We start from the raw sequence: 16,801 nt of genomic DNA, 5'->3' as shown, positions 1-16,801 counted from the left end.
AAAGACAGATCAGGATGGCTGGAGTTAGCTCTGATGGCAATTCCAACAGTGGGGCCATGAAAATGGCAAGGACAAATCAAGTATGCATATGTAGTATTACATCATACTTTATGAATTTATCTTGTTGGGCAGATTGGATGGACCATACAGGTCTCTTTATCTGCCATCATCTAGTATGTTGCTGTGGGGCTCATTTTCAAAAAAGATATACAGTGGAACCTTGGTTTACAAGCATAATTAGTTCCAGAAGCATGCTCATAAACCAAATTACTCGTATATCAAAGTGAGTTTCCCCATAGGAAGTAAGGGAAACTCACTTGATTCGTTCCCCCCACCCCCCCCACCCCCGAGGCCAGTGGCGCTACTCCACCCCCCCTGAGAACTGGCATCGCTCGCGAACTGGCATCCTCCGCCCGCCCAAACAGAAGCCTTACCCCATCTGGCACCGGCACGCAGCCCCAGGATGAGCTGGTGCCAGTGAACGAAGATCCTTCCTGTTGCCTGGGCCTTGAGCATCTGCGTATGCTCAAGGCCTTCTGGCTCTTGCGCTCTCTGAGATTCTCAGAGATCTCCAAGAATCTCGGAGAGAGTAAGAGCCAGAAGGCCTTGAGCATGCGCAGATGCTCAAGGCCCAGGCAACAGGAAGGATCTTCGTTCACCGGCACATCCTGTGGGCTGCGTACCAGTGCCAGATAGGGTAAGGCTTCTGTTCGGGTGGGAGGGGGGGAGTGATGCTGGTTCAATGCTCGGTTTGCGAGTCACAATTTGCGAGAATGTTTTGCTTGTCTTGCAAAACACTCGCAAACCACGTTACTCGCAAACCGAGGTTGGACTGTACATCCAAAAGACAGCATAAACCGGCACTTGAAAGTCTTACTAATGAGTCAAAACATCCCAGTGACCATTTTAGCAAATGACTTTTTAGATGTCTTTCTGGTTGTTTTGTCTCCAGTGCATCTAAATCTTAAGGGGGCGTGTTAGAAGTGAGCTTAGGACTTGGACATTCTGCAGAGATAATCAATCTTTTAACAAAATGTCCAGGGCATTGTTTAGGCGTTTTGGGCTAGACCTGTTTTAAAAACGAATAAGTTTCAAAAAGATGCCCAAATTGAACAGATGAGCACTGGAGGGATTAAAGCATGACCTCCATACTCCCAATGGTTACCAACCCCCTCCCACCACACAAAGATGTGAAATAAACAGTAAGTTCCAGCTTCAGATGGCCACACAGTCAAAGCTCAGCAGATCAGAAGGGTACTTTAGAGGGTACTGTAGTCCCAGGTATATAAAAAGTCCCAGGTACACATATCACTATAACCTGCTTATATTGTATGGTGAGCAGCCCTCCAAAACTTACTCAAAACCTATTGTAGTGTAGGTGGGTACAGTAAGTTTTGGGTGGGTTGTGAAGGGCTCACCATACAATATAAGCAGATTGTAATGATGTGTACCTGGGACTTTTTAATATGATGTTCACTATAGTATCCCCTAGAGTTCCACTCTGTTCAGTTGTTTGTGTGGCCAGTTTGCTAAGAATTTTGGCTGCTTGGCTTATTTTTGTGTATTTTTCATTTTGGACATTTTGGTATATCTTGAGATAAGGAGACCAGAATTGAACGCAATACTCCAGATGAGGTCATACCATGGAGCGATACAGGGGCAGTATAACATTCTTAGTCTTGTTAACCATCCCTTTTTAAATAATTCCTAGCATCCTGTTTTCTTTTTTGCCACTGCCACACATTGGGTGGATGATTTCAGTATATTGTCTACGATGACACCTAGATCTTTTTCTTGGGTGCGGACCCCTATGGTGGACCTAGCATCTGGTAACTGAATTGGATTATTCTTCCCAATGTGCATTACTTTGCATTTGTCCACATTAAATTTTATCTGTCACTTGGATGCCCAGTCTTCCAATTTCCTAAGGTCTGCCTGCAATTTTTCACAATCTGCATGCATTTTAAGAACTTTGAACAGTTTAGTATCATCTGCAAATTTAATCACCTCACTCGTCATTCCAATTTCCAGATCATTTATAAATAAGTTAAATAGCACTGGTCCCAATACAGACCCCTGCGGTACTCCACTGTTTACTCTCCTCCATTGAGAAAAATGACCATTTAACCCTCTCCCCTCGGTTTTCTCTCCGATAACCAATTCCTAATCCACAACTGAACTTTGCCACCTATCCCATGACATTTTAATTTTCTTTGGAGCCTCTCGTGAGGAACTTTATCAAAAGCTTTCTGAAAATCGAGATACATTATATCAACCGGCTCACTTTTATCCACAAATTTATTCACATCTTCAAAGAAGTCAAGCAAATTGGTGAGGCAAGATCTCCCTCGGCTGAACCCAAGCTGACTCCGTCTCATTAAATCATGTTTGTCTACGTGTTCCACAATTTTATTTTTTATAATTGTTTCTACCATTTTGCCTGGCACTGAAGTGAGGCTTACTGGTCTGTAATTTCCCGGATCTCCCCTGGATCCCTTTTTAAAAATTGGTGTAACAGTGGCCACCCTCCAATCTTCCAGACGATTTTAGCGACAAGTTACAGATCACTAACAGTAGGTCAGCAATTTCAAGTTTGAGTTCTTTTAGTACCCTGGGATGTATACCATCTGGTCTTGGTGATTTATCACTTTTTAACTTGTCGATTTTGGCTTAGTACATCTTCCAGATTCACCGAGATTTCTTTCACTTCCTCTGTATCATCACCCTTGAAAACCATTTCCAGTAGATCTCTTATATCTTCTTCTTCCATATAAACCGAAGCAAAGAATTCATTCAGTCTGGCCTTATGCTCCCTGTATTATTGTTGGCGTTTTTATTTTTTATTTCTATTTTTTTCATTTTTACCCTTATTTTAATTGTAAACTTGCTTAGTATTTTGATAAGCAATAGAATCAAATTTTAATATAAACCTTTTGCTCCTTGATCATCCAATGGTCCCACAGATTCCCTCACAGGTTTTCTGCTTCTGATGTACCTAAAAAAAATTGTTATGAGTTTTTGCCTCTTTTGCAAGTTTCTCTTCATATTCTTTCTTAGTTGTCTTTATCATTGCTTTGCATCTAACTTGCCAGTGCTTGTGTTTCTTCTTATTTTCTTCATTCGTATCTTTTTTCCATTCTTTAAAGGATTTTTTTTGCTCTAATAGCCTCTTTCACGTCACCTTTTAGCCACACCGGCTCTTGTTTCCTCTTCTTTCTACCTTTTCTGATATATGGAATACATCTGGTCTGGGCTTCCACGATGGTATTTTTAAATAACATCCACGCCTTTTAGCTTCTTCTTAACCATTTTCCTCATTTTATTATAGTTGTCCTTTTGAAAATTAAATGCCCCTACAGTAGATTTCTTTTGCGATGTTACTCCCAGTATCAGCTGAAATTTGATCACGTTATGATCACTGTTTCCCAGCGGACCCAACACAGTTAACACCTATACTATGTCTTGCATTCCACTAAGGACCAAATCTAAAATAGCACCCCCTCTTGTCGGTTCCCAGACAAGTTGCACTGATTAGCATAGAAATGCCCACTCTCCACCACCAGACATACACCTTGGCCAAAAAATTTAAAATATTTATTGTTGCATGCACATTTGAAACTCACCAAAGGACATCTCTGCGCCCCCATGATAAACCCTGTTAAGCTGCCATAAGCACATGTTAGTGCTTACTGCAGTTTAGAAAAAGACCCCTAAATTAATTTATTTGAAATTTTTTTTTAGCTCATCTTCCCAAAAGAGCTCAGAATGGGTTACAAATCATGTATTCAAGCATTTTCCCTATCTGTCCAGGTGGGCTCATAGTCTTTCTAATGTACCTGGGGCAGTGGTTGTTTGTGACTTGCCCAGGGTCACAAGGAGCAGTGCGGGGTTTGTTAACAAATACAAACTACAATGGAGCTCTATTGACCAACAATTGTGTAGTGCAACAGGACTGGTAGTTTTGACCTTCGGGTTAAATCCCCCATTAGTTGCGAGGGTTGTAGAGAACCCATTGTTTGTTTTCATGTTCCATCTCCCATCACGCTGGGATGAGCACCACCCCCTGTGTCTTACTTTTTACAAGCGAAGAGTAGGGAGCTTGTCTGTTCTGCTCAAGTTTAATCTTTATTATCGGAGGCTTTCGGTGCTGTAGAGGATTCTGGTTACCCCAGGGCATCTCTGGCTGTGAGAAGATAGACTCTCGGGGCTGAGGTCTGTTCCCACAGACACATGCCTCACATGATTCCTGTGTGGCCAGTCTGCATCAATAGTTCTCAAAGCTCGGGGCCCTTACCCTTGGGAGCAATCTCGCCCCAGGTTCGTCTACAGTAGGCTTGAGTGGATCTCCCCAGATTCTGTCCACAGTGGGCTTGAGTGCAGAGTGAGCTTGTCCTGTGGTGGTTTATCCAGGATTAGGCTGACTGCATTCCTCACCCCATGATGTCACACAGCCCCAGTGGGGGTCTGGAGGGTCCAGTTCCATGTTGGAGGCTGGATGGCAGTCCGAAGAAACAAGCCACCTGTTGAACTCCAGGCTTATCTGAGGCAGAAATCCTCTCTCACCTTTTATCTGAAGTTTCTCTATGCAGCTCCAGCCCAGCAGGACACAGTGAGTAAGGCCATTGCAGTCTATGGGAAAAATCGGGGTGAGAGAGGTCCTTAAGTTATTTTTGAAGGTTTCTGAGGTTAGGGATCAGGTACCCTACCTCCCGAAACCCCTTCCCTGCTTTGTTTGAGTTTGCATTTTTCTCCGCAGGCTATTTTAGGCACCAGAATTGTTATTGCATCAGCCATCTTAGATTACCCAAATTTATTTTAAAAGCCTCTATTTTCCTCAGTACCCCTTATTTTTGACAGAAAATGGTATAGATGGACTCCTAAGGTGGAGACACTTTGGATTCCAGTCAGATTTGCGGCAGATACCAACCATTCCGGAAGCAGCTGAAAACCTGGCTTTTCTCTAACATATAACATCTCTTCTCCTGTTTACATCCCCTCTCTTCAAATGCTCTTGTAAATCTTTCTCCTCTCTCCTCCCATATTTTTAAGCTCTGTAAACCGTGTCGAGCTGCACTTCCGTGGAGATGATGTGGTATATAAATTTAAGGCTTAGTTTAGTTTAGTTTAGATGCCTATCTGATAGGGGTGGTTGTTTCATGTGATTTCAGGAGCTTTGGGCTTCACCTTGCCTTTTGCTTCTGGTGGCTTAGGTACTCAGTTGGAGCATTATTCTGGGCCAGATATTCCAGCAGAAGCTGGAGAGAGTTGACTTGGCGTCCCCAGTGAAATGCAGCCACGTTTCTGTGGACAAATGCAAGAAGCCAGTGTGAGAGACCCTGCCAGGCCCTTCTAGGCAACCTGTGCAGTGGTTCATTCCCAAATTTGTACACATGATATATGAAGCCTTTTAGGTTTCAAAAGTTGACCTAGCCTCGGGGGTCCTTGGTGGAAGTAGCGCCAGGATTTTTGGGAAAGGTGCAGGGTCCACCCCAAGGAGCCATGCAGATTTCATGGGGACCCAAGCTCTGGTGGACTCAGAAGACAAAAGTTCAGAATCCATGCCTTTAATTTCTCATTCAGGGTTCTCAGCTCTGGTAGATTAAGCATTCCAGCTGGGAGGGGCCTGCCACGATGAGGTGGCAGCCCTGGATCTCAGAGAGGATCTGAGGGTGTAATGATTCACCAGTCTGCATTTTAAAACTTTTACTCAGATGATTTCTTAAAAGTAGTTGTTCTTGAATCAGTTTTTTATGCTGATTCTAAAAATGACTTCCATTTTTGCCTATCACATTTGGTTTTTACACAAAATAAGAAGTTATGTTTTCACGATTTTAACTACTGTAAGCACAAATGTATTCAAACACCATTTCACATGAGGTCAATTTTTATTACAAACACATTTTAAAAAATACTGTAAAGAACTGCCCTAATTTATTTCTTGACTACCCTGTAACAAAACAAAAAGCAAACAGTGTTCCATTAATTTTCAAACTTTCTCCTCTTTGACTTCCTTGCAGATCCTTGAAGATTCTTGACTGTCCCTCTTCAACATCCAACAGTAGTTGGCCATCATAGTTTCATTCCATCTCCCCTGGTAGCTCCTCTCCATCTCCTTAATATCTTGGTGAAAACGTTCACCTTGCTCTTCACTATAATGTCCCAAATTTTCCGGAAGGTAGTCTATGGGAATGTATAAAGTGAACTTTTACACCCAACTTATTGAGATTTTCTAACATTGTTTCAACAATGGCCCTGTAATTAGGATCTTTGTTATTCCCTAGAAAGTTTTCAGTAACAGATCGGAAGGCGGTCCGTGCGTCTTTTTCTCGCTCATTTATCAAAATCTTCATCCTTCATCAGTTTCTTTATTTAAGAACCAACAAAAATTCCAGCTTTCAATTTTTCTTGTGTGTTGAAGGGAAATTTCTTAGAAAGGTACTTTAAGCAGGGCCCATCCTGTGGTAGAGCCCTTACAAACTGCTTCATCAATCCCAATTTGATGTGTAGTGGTGAAAGCAGGACTTTTTGGGGTCTATAAGTGGTTCATGCAGGATGTTTTTAATTCGAAACACAAAATTTTGCTGCTCTGGCCAAACTTTCACACGCCAATGTCTTTGCTTTGTCCAACTGTCCCATTCACACAGAAAACAAGGCATTTTTGTGAACCTAGCTGCTTGTCCTAATAGTATTCCTATAACTTTGAAGTCACTGCAGATAAGCCATTTGTGTTCTTCTTACTGGATACTTGTTAAAAGTAGCTTCATGTTCTTGAATGTCTCTTTCATTTGAACTAAATGGGCCACAGGAATGGACCCATACACATTCCCATTATGCAGTAACATGCCTTTGATGAGTCTATAAAAAGTCTCCACTGAGTAGAATCATGTATAGTTACATAGAAGTTCATTAACTCATTTATGTTATAGCAGTAAGCCAAGGAATCGTTCTGTGAGAATAAAGGAACTAGTTCTTTTTCTCTGTGTCTGTACCATGAGTAATGTGTTCCTGGTTCCAGAAGATTCTCACTTTTAAGCCGGGAGCCAGGATTCCTTAGGCCTTTTCCATCTTGGAACCTTAATCTGGTCCTGCTGGAATTTGAGAAAGCCTCGTATGTGCCTTTGGAGGAGGTGTCCATGATAGATCTGATGGTTAAGACCAGTTTTATTAGTAACTGTGATGTCAGTGAGAAGGGTGATGGAACTGAAGGCTCTGTCCTGCAGGGAACCCTATCTTAGCATGTCAGAGGCTAACATCTCAATTCGAACGGTCCCTTCCTTCCTACCAAAGGTGGTGTCCAGTTTTTATGTGAACCAGGATGTGCGACTCCCTGCCTTTGTACCTATGGGAAGCGTTGAAAGTTCTGGATGAGCGACAAATTTTGATTTGTTACTTGAGGTGACCAATGAGCTCTGGCTGATTGATCACTTCTTTGTGCTTACGAATGTGGCACATTGGGAAAGACCAGCATCTAAAACGTCCATATCGTCTATCTATATTGGAAGTGGAAAGCAGTCTCTAGTGGCAGTGAAGGCGCACGCTACTTGCAGCATTGCATCATCTTGGGCAGAGTCTAGAGCTGTCTCGCCTTCAGAGATTTGCAGGATGGCAGTTGGTCCAATCTCCACACGTTCACTAAATTTTACAGGATGGATGTGGCAGCCAGGCTGGACACTGCTTTTGGCTCCTCAGTACTGTCAGCAGGCTTATCTTTCCCACTCTAGGAACAGGGGACTGCTATGATGCATCCCAGTAGTCAAGACTACCAGTCTTGTTGCACAAAAAGGAAAGATTAGGTTCTTACCTTGCTAATCTTCTTTCTTGTAAGCAGGAATGGTAGTCTTGACACCTGCCCTGTCTGATATAGACTAACCTGCTTTCTGTTTCAGACGTTCCTGCTTAGTTGGATGTCTTGTTTCTATCACCAGCCTGGTAGGGTCAGCAATGAAGAAGAATTCACTCATAGGAACAACAGGTATAGCACAAAGATAGGTGGTTGTTTTTTACCACCTTGTTTGTTTCGTTTAGTTGTGGTTAATCAGCATTGTTCTTTAATGTTTGCATTTAGAGCAGAACAAACTTATGTAGTTACAGGGAGTTTTCCTGCACCCCTCTCTTGTGTTTGCACTCTAGGACTCGCTAAAAGCTGTAACAACTGAGGAGGTGGAGCTCATCCCAGAGTGATGGGACGTGAAGCATGAAAATAAATTGTGGGCTCTCTACAACCCTCGCAACTAATGGGGGTTTAATCCGATGGTAAGACTACCATTCCTATTTACAAGAAAGAAGATTAGCAAGGTAAGAACCTAATTTTCCTTAATGCAATTCAGTAGATACTATTTTTCTTTTCATGTGGGTTAAATATTATATTGAAGCAAATTCAAAGTATATATATGAAATGGTGATTTGTGGAAATAAGTTTCCACAGAAAAATAAAACCCGGGAAAAACTTTTCATCTTGGAAAACATTCCATCCTATGTCTCTGATAATCAGAGATTTGAATATTTCTGCTCTTTGTAATGGGAGATAAATTGATTATGATAACACTGGTTATACTGGAATATTTTTGAAGTCTGGGAGTGGTTTAGCTATAGCTAACATTCAAAATAGGCCGTGAAAATATTTGAAAAATCTTGTTACTGATATATTCCTCTGTTCTGCTGTTAGGCCCCACCTCTGTTTTGGAGCTTCTTTCAGAGAAAGACAGAGCACGAATTCAAGAAGTGAAAGAAACCATGGAGCAGGAGCAGCAGCAAGTGAAGACAAAACAGGTGGAGCAACTGGCCCTGACCAGCCGGTTTCAGCCTGCAGCAATAGATCATACTCCACATAAGCATCAAATAGTGGGAGACAAGGACATGGCTGCCACAGTCACTGGTGAATTTCAGCCATTTGCAAAAAACCCAGAAAAGCAAAAGAGATATGAAGATTACCTGGGAAACCTTAAACACGGAAATAAAGGTATTTAGCAATTAATTTAATACTGGCCTGTGTTTTTGCAGAAAGGGAAACATTATCGCATGCATGAAGTAGTTGGCAATGGACTGCATATGGCATTACCAGAAAATTGTTGTTATAGATTAGAAGTCAGACAGGATATAGACTAAGTCAACACAATGCAGTGTCAGGGAGGATTCTAAGTTTAAATATAGAGATCAAAAAGAGTTGATACATAATAATGATCCCTATTCAAAATTTCATACTGTCAAATAATAATTGTAAGTGAACTTAGCTAAGTGAAAATACTCATGAAGAAGACAAAAATCCTTCAAAGTTTGAATAGACATAATGCCTATGCCTACTACAGGAAACTCACTTGACAGCACATACACATAGTAAGCTATATGCCTGGTGGGTTGGAGACTATATAGATTAACCTACAATTTCTAGAAAAGCAGAAGTAATTATATTACTTCATAAAGGTTTAATATTGGAAAAACTTTACATCCACACAGACCCCTCGGGTTGTTTTGTGATAGCTCAGGTAAAAATTAATGCAGTTGAAATGGTTCATTGTAACTTATATGCACCTAACACATATCACAAGCGATTTTTCAAGACTATCCTGACTTCTTTACTGAACCAGGACAAATGCCCTTTATTGGTAGGGGGAGATTTTAATAGAGTTGCAGATCCTACCGTTGATAAGTCCACCCCTTGCAACTCTGAGCCAATAAAAAAGGTATTATTTTTCCCTTTGTGTTTTTCTTTTATTCCTGCATATTACCATAAGATGTACTAGATAGCTTTGTTTGTAGGTATGATCAATGTTAAGATGATTTTTTATTGTTAAATATTGTTTAAATATCTGGTTTTAGGCTTTACATAATGTAATATTTGGGATGGTCTACTCTCTGTATTGTATTGATCCCTGCAATTTATTATCCACCTAGAATCCAATTGATTAATGCAGTATACAAATCTGTTAAATTAAAATTAAATTACCATAAGAGTTATCTTACTTATGAATAAAAAGGCAACTTTCAGTTGAATGGAAGCTTTGGAACGAGGGGCATATAATGAAGGTGAAAAGAGATAGACTCGGGAGTAATCTAATTGATATGTGGAACAGCCTTCCAGTGGAGGTGGTAGAAATAAAGACAATTCAAGAAAGCATGGGACAAACACAGAGGGTTCCTAAGGGAGAGGAAGAGATAATAAAGATTAGTAAGTAGCATGGATAGGCATTGTGGTCTTTATCTGCTGTCATCTATCCTGTCTATACCAAATTTTAAGACCTATCAGGTTGGCCTGAGGACGCGAACAGTATTTTTCTTTTCTTTTCTCTCTCTCTTTTTTTTTTTTTTGGGGGGGGGGTCAAGGCATATCTGTGGAGACTCATTTAGTTATATGGAACATCTTGTTCCAAATTATATCACCTATACTATTACATGCAATAAATAAAATGCCCTGTATGAATTAAACTTTGTCACAATATTGTAGACCTTGCATGATGAAACTAAAAGACGTTTCTGTTGTAGATGCTTTGGAGCAGTGTTTAGACCCCAATATGACAGAATGGGAGCGAGGAAGGGAACAGGATGAGTTTATGCGTGCAGAAATGCTATACAGATCCTCCAGCTCAACACTCTCTTCCAGATTTACACGTGCCAAATATGAAGATGACACAGAGAAAATGGATGTTCCTAGGGACCAAGAGGTACTTCCTAGAGATACTGTAGTGGTCAGTGAGTAGTCAGCCTCCATATGAAACAGGATTGTTTGCTCAGATCTTGATGTTTTACACTGGAGATGTGTCGGTAGGCAGTTGAACACCAGCCAACCCAGCACCCTGGTTCCTGAGTATGGGTTTATTTAATATGGTCTTTTTAGTGTGTGAGCCCCCCCACCCACCCAATCTTACTTCGTAGCAAATGAAATGCACTAGTTCTGATATGATGCTTGATACATTAATAGATATTTGATATCAATTTTAAATATTGTAACCAAATGTTTATCACAGTACCCTTTAGTTATTGCGATGTTGTCCATTCACCATCCCTAGACAACTGCTGCTGCTCCTATTGCACATCAAATACTATTCACACACCACCAGTCAATATAGATCTATATATTTTTCAATGAAAAGCCCATCTACACCCTCCCAACCATTGAAGCCCTCCCCAGCCCATCCTCCACCAAACGGCCATATACAGACACAAACCGTGCAAGTCTGCCCAGTACTGGCTTTAGTTCAATATTTAATCTTATTTTCTGATTCTAGACCCTTTGTGTTCATCCCACGCTTCTTTGAACTCAGTCACAGTTTTACTCTCCACCACCTCTCTCGGAAGCGCATTCCAGGCATCCACCACCCTCTCCGTAAAGTAGAATTTCCTAACATTGCTCTTGAATTTACCACCCCTCAACCTCAAATTATGTCCTCTGGTTTTACCATTTTCCTTTCTCTGAAAAATATTTTGTTCTACGTTAATACCCTTCAAGTATTTGAATGTCTGAATCATATCTCCCCTGTCTCTCCTTTCCTCTAGGGTGTACATATTCAGGGCTTCCAGTCTCTCCTCATACGTCTTCTGGCGCAAGCCTCCTATCATTTTCGTCGCCCTCCTCTGGACCGTCTCAAGTCTTCTTACATCCTTCGCCAGATATGGTCTCCAAAATTGAACACAATACTCCAAGTGGGGCCTTACCAATGACCTGTACAGGGGCATCAACACCTTCTTCCTTCTACTGACTACGCCTCTTTTTATACAGCCCAGCATCCTTCTGGCAGCAGCCACTGCCTTGTCACACTGTTTTTTCACCTTTAGATCTTTGGACACTATCACCCCAAGGTCCCTCTCCCCGTCCGTGCATATCAGCTTCTCTCCTCCCAGCATATACAGTTCCTTCCTATTATTAATCCCCAAATGCATTACTCTGCATTTCTTTGCATTGAATTTTAGTTGCCAGGCATTAGACCATTCCTCTAAATTTTGCAGATCCTTTTTCATCTTTTCCACTCCCTCTTCGGTGTCTACTCTGTTACAAATCTTGGTATCATCTGCAAAAAGGCACACTTTTCCTTCTATCCCTTTAGCAATGTCACTTACAAACATATTGAACAGGATTGGCCCCAGCACTGATCCCTGAGGGACTCCACTACTCACCTTTCCTTCCTTCGAGCGACTTCCATTAACCACCACCCTCTGGCGTCTATCCGACAGCCAGTTTCTGACCCAGTTCACCACTTTGGGTCCTAACTTCAGCCCTTCAAGTTTGTTCAACAGCCTCCTATGAGGAACTGTATCAAAGGCTTTGCTGAAATCCAAGTAAATTACATCTAGCATATGTCCTCGATCCAGCTCTCTGGTCACCCAATCAAAAAATTCAATCAGGTTCGTTTGGCACGATTTACCTTTTGTAAAGCCATGTTGCCTCGGATCCTGTAACCCATTAGATTCAAGGAAGTACACTATCCTTTCTTTCAGCAAAACTTCCATTATTTTTCCAACAACTGAAATGAGGCTTACTGGCCTGTAGTTTCCTGCTTCATCCCTGTGACCACTTTTATGAATAGGGACCACATCCGCTCTCCTCCAATCCCCAGGAATCACTCCCGTCTCCAGAGATTTGTTGAACAAGTCTTTAATAGGACTTGCCAGAACCTCTCTGAGCTCCCTTAGTATCCTGGGATGGATCCCGTCTGGTCCCATCGCTTTGTCCACCTTCAGTTTTTCAAGTTGCTCATAAACACCCTCCTCCATGAACGGCGCAGAATCTACTCCATTTTCTCGTGTAACTTTGCTAGACAATCTCGGTCCTTCTCCAGGATTTTCTTCTGTGAACACAGAACAGAAGTATTTGTTTAGCACATTCGCTTTCTCCTCATCACTTTCCACATATTGGTTCCCAGCATCTTTTAGCCTAGCAATTCCATTTTTCATCTTCCTCCTTTCACTAATATATCAGAAAAAATTTTTGTCTCCCTTTTTTACATTTTTAGCCATTTGTTCTTCTGCCTGTGCTTTCGCCAGACGTATCTCTCTCTTGGCTTCTTTCAGTTTCACCCTGTAGTCCTTTCTGCTCTCCTCTTGGTTTTTTTTATATTTCACAAACGCCAACTCTTTCGCCTTTATTTTCTCAGTCACTAGGCAGAACAGAAATGTTTTAGCGGGGATACTCTCCGTTTCCCCTCCTGCTTCTTATTTCTCTGTTTTAATGCTGTTCATTTGCTTTGGTACAAACTGAAGGGGGCTTTACAGCACTGGAGAAGGAGGCAGAGCTGAAAATGTACATTTCATACTTCTGTAATCAACTAGTGAGTAAAGGAATATCACCTATTTTCAGGACTTCATATGTCCTTTTTCTAGAAAGAAGATTATTGAGGTAAGTATCTAATCTTCCCTTACATGTACAGAATAACGGGTCCATAAGGCCAGCACAGCAGTCTTCTCCATTCTTCCATTTACTGAGATAATTAGTAGAGGAGCTCTCTAAAAACAATCTCCTCCAAAAATGAAATTAAAACTAGAAGGAAAAATAGGGATTGTAAAAATTTGCTTTAGATGGAGACATGATATTAAAACAAATTAATTTGTAATGGATGTAAAGAGCTGTAAGTTTCTTTCCATTCATTGTTTCAATTTTAGAGTGATGTGTCTGACAAAGCAGCTGCTGTGAAGATGAAAATGTTTGGCAAGCTCACAAGAGATCAATTTGAGTGGCACCCAGAAAAGCTGCTGTGTAAGCGGTTCAATATTCCTGATCCCTATCCCAGGTATATTGATTTAGTCATTCAATATTTTCTATCCATGTCATCTTTTTCTCTTTTATCTCTTGTAAATTGTGATACTCTTCTGCTGCACTAATAACAAGAGAGTGCAGTGATGGTTTTTTATTTTATTGTATTTCTTTTGTATATTTTTGGATTTTCACAAATCACTATTTTATGTGATGAAAATTTTAAATTCATTAAATGAAAAGTTAAGAGAGTGCAGTAGTTGACAACCTTTTTTTATTCTTTCTAACCCAAAAGAAGTTGAAAAGAATTGTACAAAAGGGGTTGAAAAATATCTACCCATCTGTCTGTCTGGGAACAAAATAACTGAAAATTTAATAGATGGGATGAAGCTTGGTGTATGGGAAAAACCAGAAATAGGATGCATGAAGTTAAAAAAAATGGGCCATATTGAACCAGTAGTTCCAGAGAAATAAACTGCCCCTACCTCCCAAATATGGCCTGGTCCATTTCTTTGGGAGGAGTTCAAACTTCTGTAGCATAAAAAATAGTGAAACATAAGGAAGGTCTTACTTTTAAGCTGCCTCTCCATTATGTACTAACTCGGTCCCTTTCAAATGTCCCATCTCTAAAACCCTACTCCCCTTCTACTGTCCACCTCCCAAAACTATTGACACATATACATTTGTAACTTGCCAATCTGAAGGAAATATCTATCCTTGGTAGCTAACAACATAACATAAATGATCTTAGAAACATAGAAATATGATAGTAGATAAAGGCCAAATGGCCCATTTAGTCTGCACATCCGCAGTAACCATTATCTCTTTCTCGGTCCCTTTCAAATGTCCCATCTCTAAAACCCTACTCCCTTTCTACTGTTCACCTCCCAAAACTATTGACATATATTGTCACAACCCGCGAGCTCCTGATAACTGCAGCGAGCCGGGTTCACCGTGACTGTACCTGCTCTCAGCGTGTTCCCTCCAACCGGGGAATCCACCAGGCCTTTAGGCAGATGCCTAAGGTAAAAACAATAGGGTCAATGTCCTTGGAAAAATCAGGCAAGGGAAACAGAAAACCACACCACTTCAAGCATGTCCAGAAAACAATAAAGGTGTATTTTATTTTTATACTTCTGATTACTTTGTCCAGGTATTTATAGTGAATAGCAGTATTTTCAATACAAGTTGTAGAAAAAGCATAAAGCTTCAGGCCAACCTGGCCACTCTGGCTTTACACATACCAGCTTAGCTCTAATTTCCAAAATACCAAATCAAACAAATACTTTAGGCTGGACTGTAGTCTTTTATATCACAGTCCTCTTCACCAGCCTCCTGGGTGTTAGGATAACCACAGCAGAATTCCCTCAATAGGAAAAAGGTAGAAGGTAGAAACAAAATTAACACTCCTGTAATCAAAGCAAAATACAGTTTTACAAAACAAGACAAAAACTGCTAATGTTGTAGCTCTGCTACAAAGTGCCTGTAGATAAGGAACTTCTTTCAAAAAGGAGCTCCCCTGTGCTTGCCGTTCTGTCACAATCTTATCTGTCCCTAATTAGTCTCCAGCTGGGTTGAGAGAGAGAAAAGACAGCTAATGTCCAGGTTCAAGTACTGCAGTGCTTTAGAGATTAGCTTTGCTAAGCTCACAGAGTTTGGCATACAAGCACTGTTCCACTCAAAACTATTAAGCAACATGGCCAAATATTCCCCACCTTTGCTCAGTTGAGGTCCATTGCCTCCAAACCCTCGCTGGGCAGACTTGAAACTCCAATGTCCATGGGTTCACAACTTTGTAGTAGCTGTCTCTCAGCTTCAGTCTCCAGCACATCAGACATATCCACCATGTCACAATCGGGGCTCAGTTCTCCAGGTTCCAGTTGAGGAGCAGTGTGCTCCCTCTCGAGCTCCCACTGAAGCCTCCTCGGCTCCTCCTCCTTGTCTCTCAGCTGCCCTGTTTTAACAGTCTTCGCTTCGCCCCTCCCTGTCCTGAAGAGGGGGAAGGGAGAAAACTCTCCCTGCAGCTGTGCCTGCCTCTGTGACCACTTCCTGTTCTGACTCTGGCCTTCTGGGAGCTGTAGTTTCTTGGCTCCTGAGTTCCTTGGAGCCCTAATAGCAGGTTCTGGAGAATAACCTGACACAGGACTAAACTCCCCCTGGTAGTCCCTGTCTGGCTCCTCAAGGTTAGACCAAGGGAAGTCAGCGCTTCCATAATCAGCAGGGCCCACCTGGTCGGCTCTCCTGCATAGGGGTTTACGGAACTCCTTATCTAACCTTGTGCCAAAGCTAGGAAGAGAGCTAGATTTGTCACAATATACATTTGTAATTTGCCAATCTGAAAGAAATATCTATCCTTGGTAGCTAACAACATAACATAAATGATCATAGAAACATAGAAATATGATGGTCAAATGGCCCATCTAGTCTGCCCAACCACAGTAACCATTATCTCTTTCTCTCTCTCTCAGAGATCCCATGTGCCTATCCCAGGCTCTTTTGAATTCAGACACAGTCACAGTCTCCACCACCTCTTCCGGGATACTGTTCCACGCATTTACCACCTTTTCTGTAAAAAAGTATTTCCTTAGATTACTCCTGAGCCCTATCACCTTTTAACTTCATCCTATGCCCTCTCATTCTGGAGCTTCCTTTCCAGAGCTTCATCCTATGCTCTCTCATTCCAGAGATTCCTTTCCTGCGCATTTATGCCAAATAGGTATTTAAATGTCTCTAGCATATCTCCCCTCTCCCTCCTTTCCTCCTACACAGCTACAAGCTGTACAAACTGCTGAAGCTGTACAAACTTTTACGACTTAATAGATCAAGATCTTTTCCCATAAAGACACAGAGGGTGAAAATTTTCAATGATCTGGGCCCTTTGCAAATGCATTTTTGTATGCTCAAATATTTATACTTTTCTTTGCAAATTTTAATTGCTATTTCACGCTCTTGTGTTTCTCTCCTCAGTTCAACTATTGTTGGGCTACCAACAGTGAAACGTGATAAATATTCGGTTTTCAATTTCCTAAGCATACCAGAGACGCCCCCTTCGAAGGCAAGTGAAACACAAAGTGAAAACGTGCATTCTGGGAACAATTCAAACAGTAAGTGGGGGAAAAG

The 16,801-nt window shown here is 41.3% G+C and overlaps 1 protein-coding gene across 5 annotated transcripts in view; it reads left to right on the top strand.

Annotated features, from left to right (window-relative positions):
- Positions 1-16,801, top strand: part of GPATCH1 (G-patch domain containing 1) — a 99,002-nt gene that overhangs the window by 64,926 nt on the left and 17,275 nt on the right. For all 5 annotated transcript variants that reach the window (XM_033942070.1, XM_033942068.1, XM_033942069.1 and 2 more), the window contains exons 11-14: positions 8,666-8,959; positions 10,480-10,658; positions 13,591-13,718; positions 16,649-16,785. In XM_033942070.1, coding sequence (XP_033797961.1) covers positions 8,666-8,959; positions 10,480-10,658; positions 13,591-13,718; positions 16,649-16,785 — 738 coding nt within the window. The remainder of the gene's footprint in view (positions 1-8,665; positions 8,960-10,479; positions 10,659-13,590; positions 13,719-16,648; positions 16,786-16,801) is intronic.

Source organism: Geotrypetes seraphini, chromosome 4 (genome assembly GCF_902459505.1).
Source record: "Geotrypetes seraphini chromosome 4, aGeoSer1.1, whole genome shotgun sequence".
Lineage (NCBI taxonomy): Eukaryota > Metazoa > Chordata > Amphibia > Gymnophiona > Dermophiidae > Geotrypetes > Geotrypetes seraphini.
Note: the sequence above shows the minus strand (reverse complement) of the source record. Positions and strands in the feature narration are given on the sequence as shown.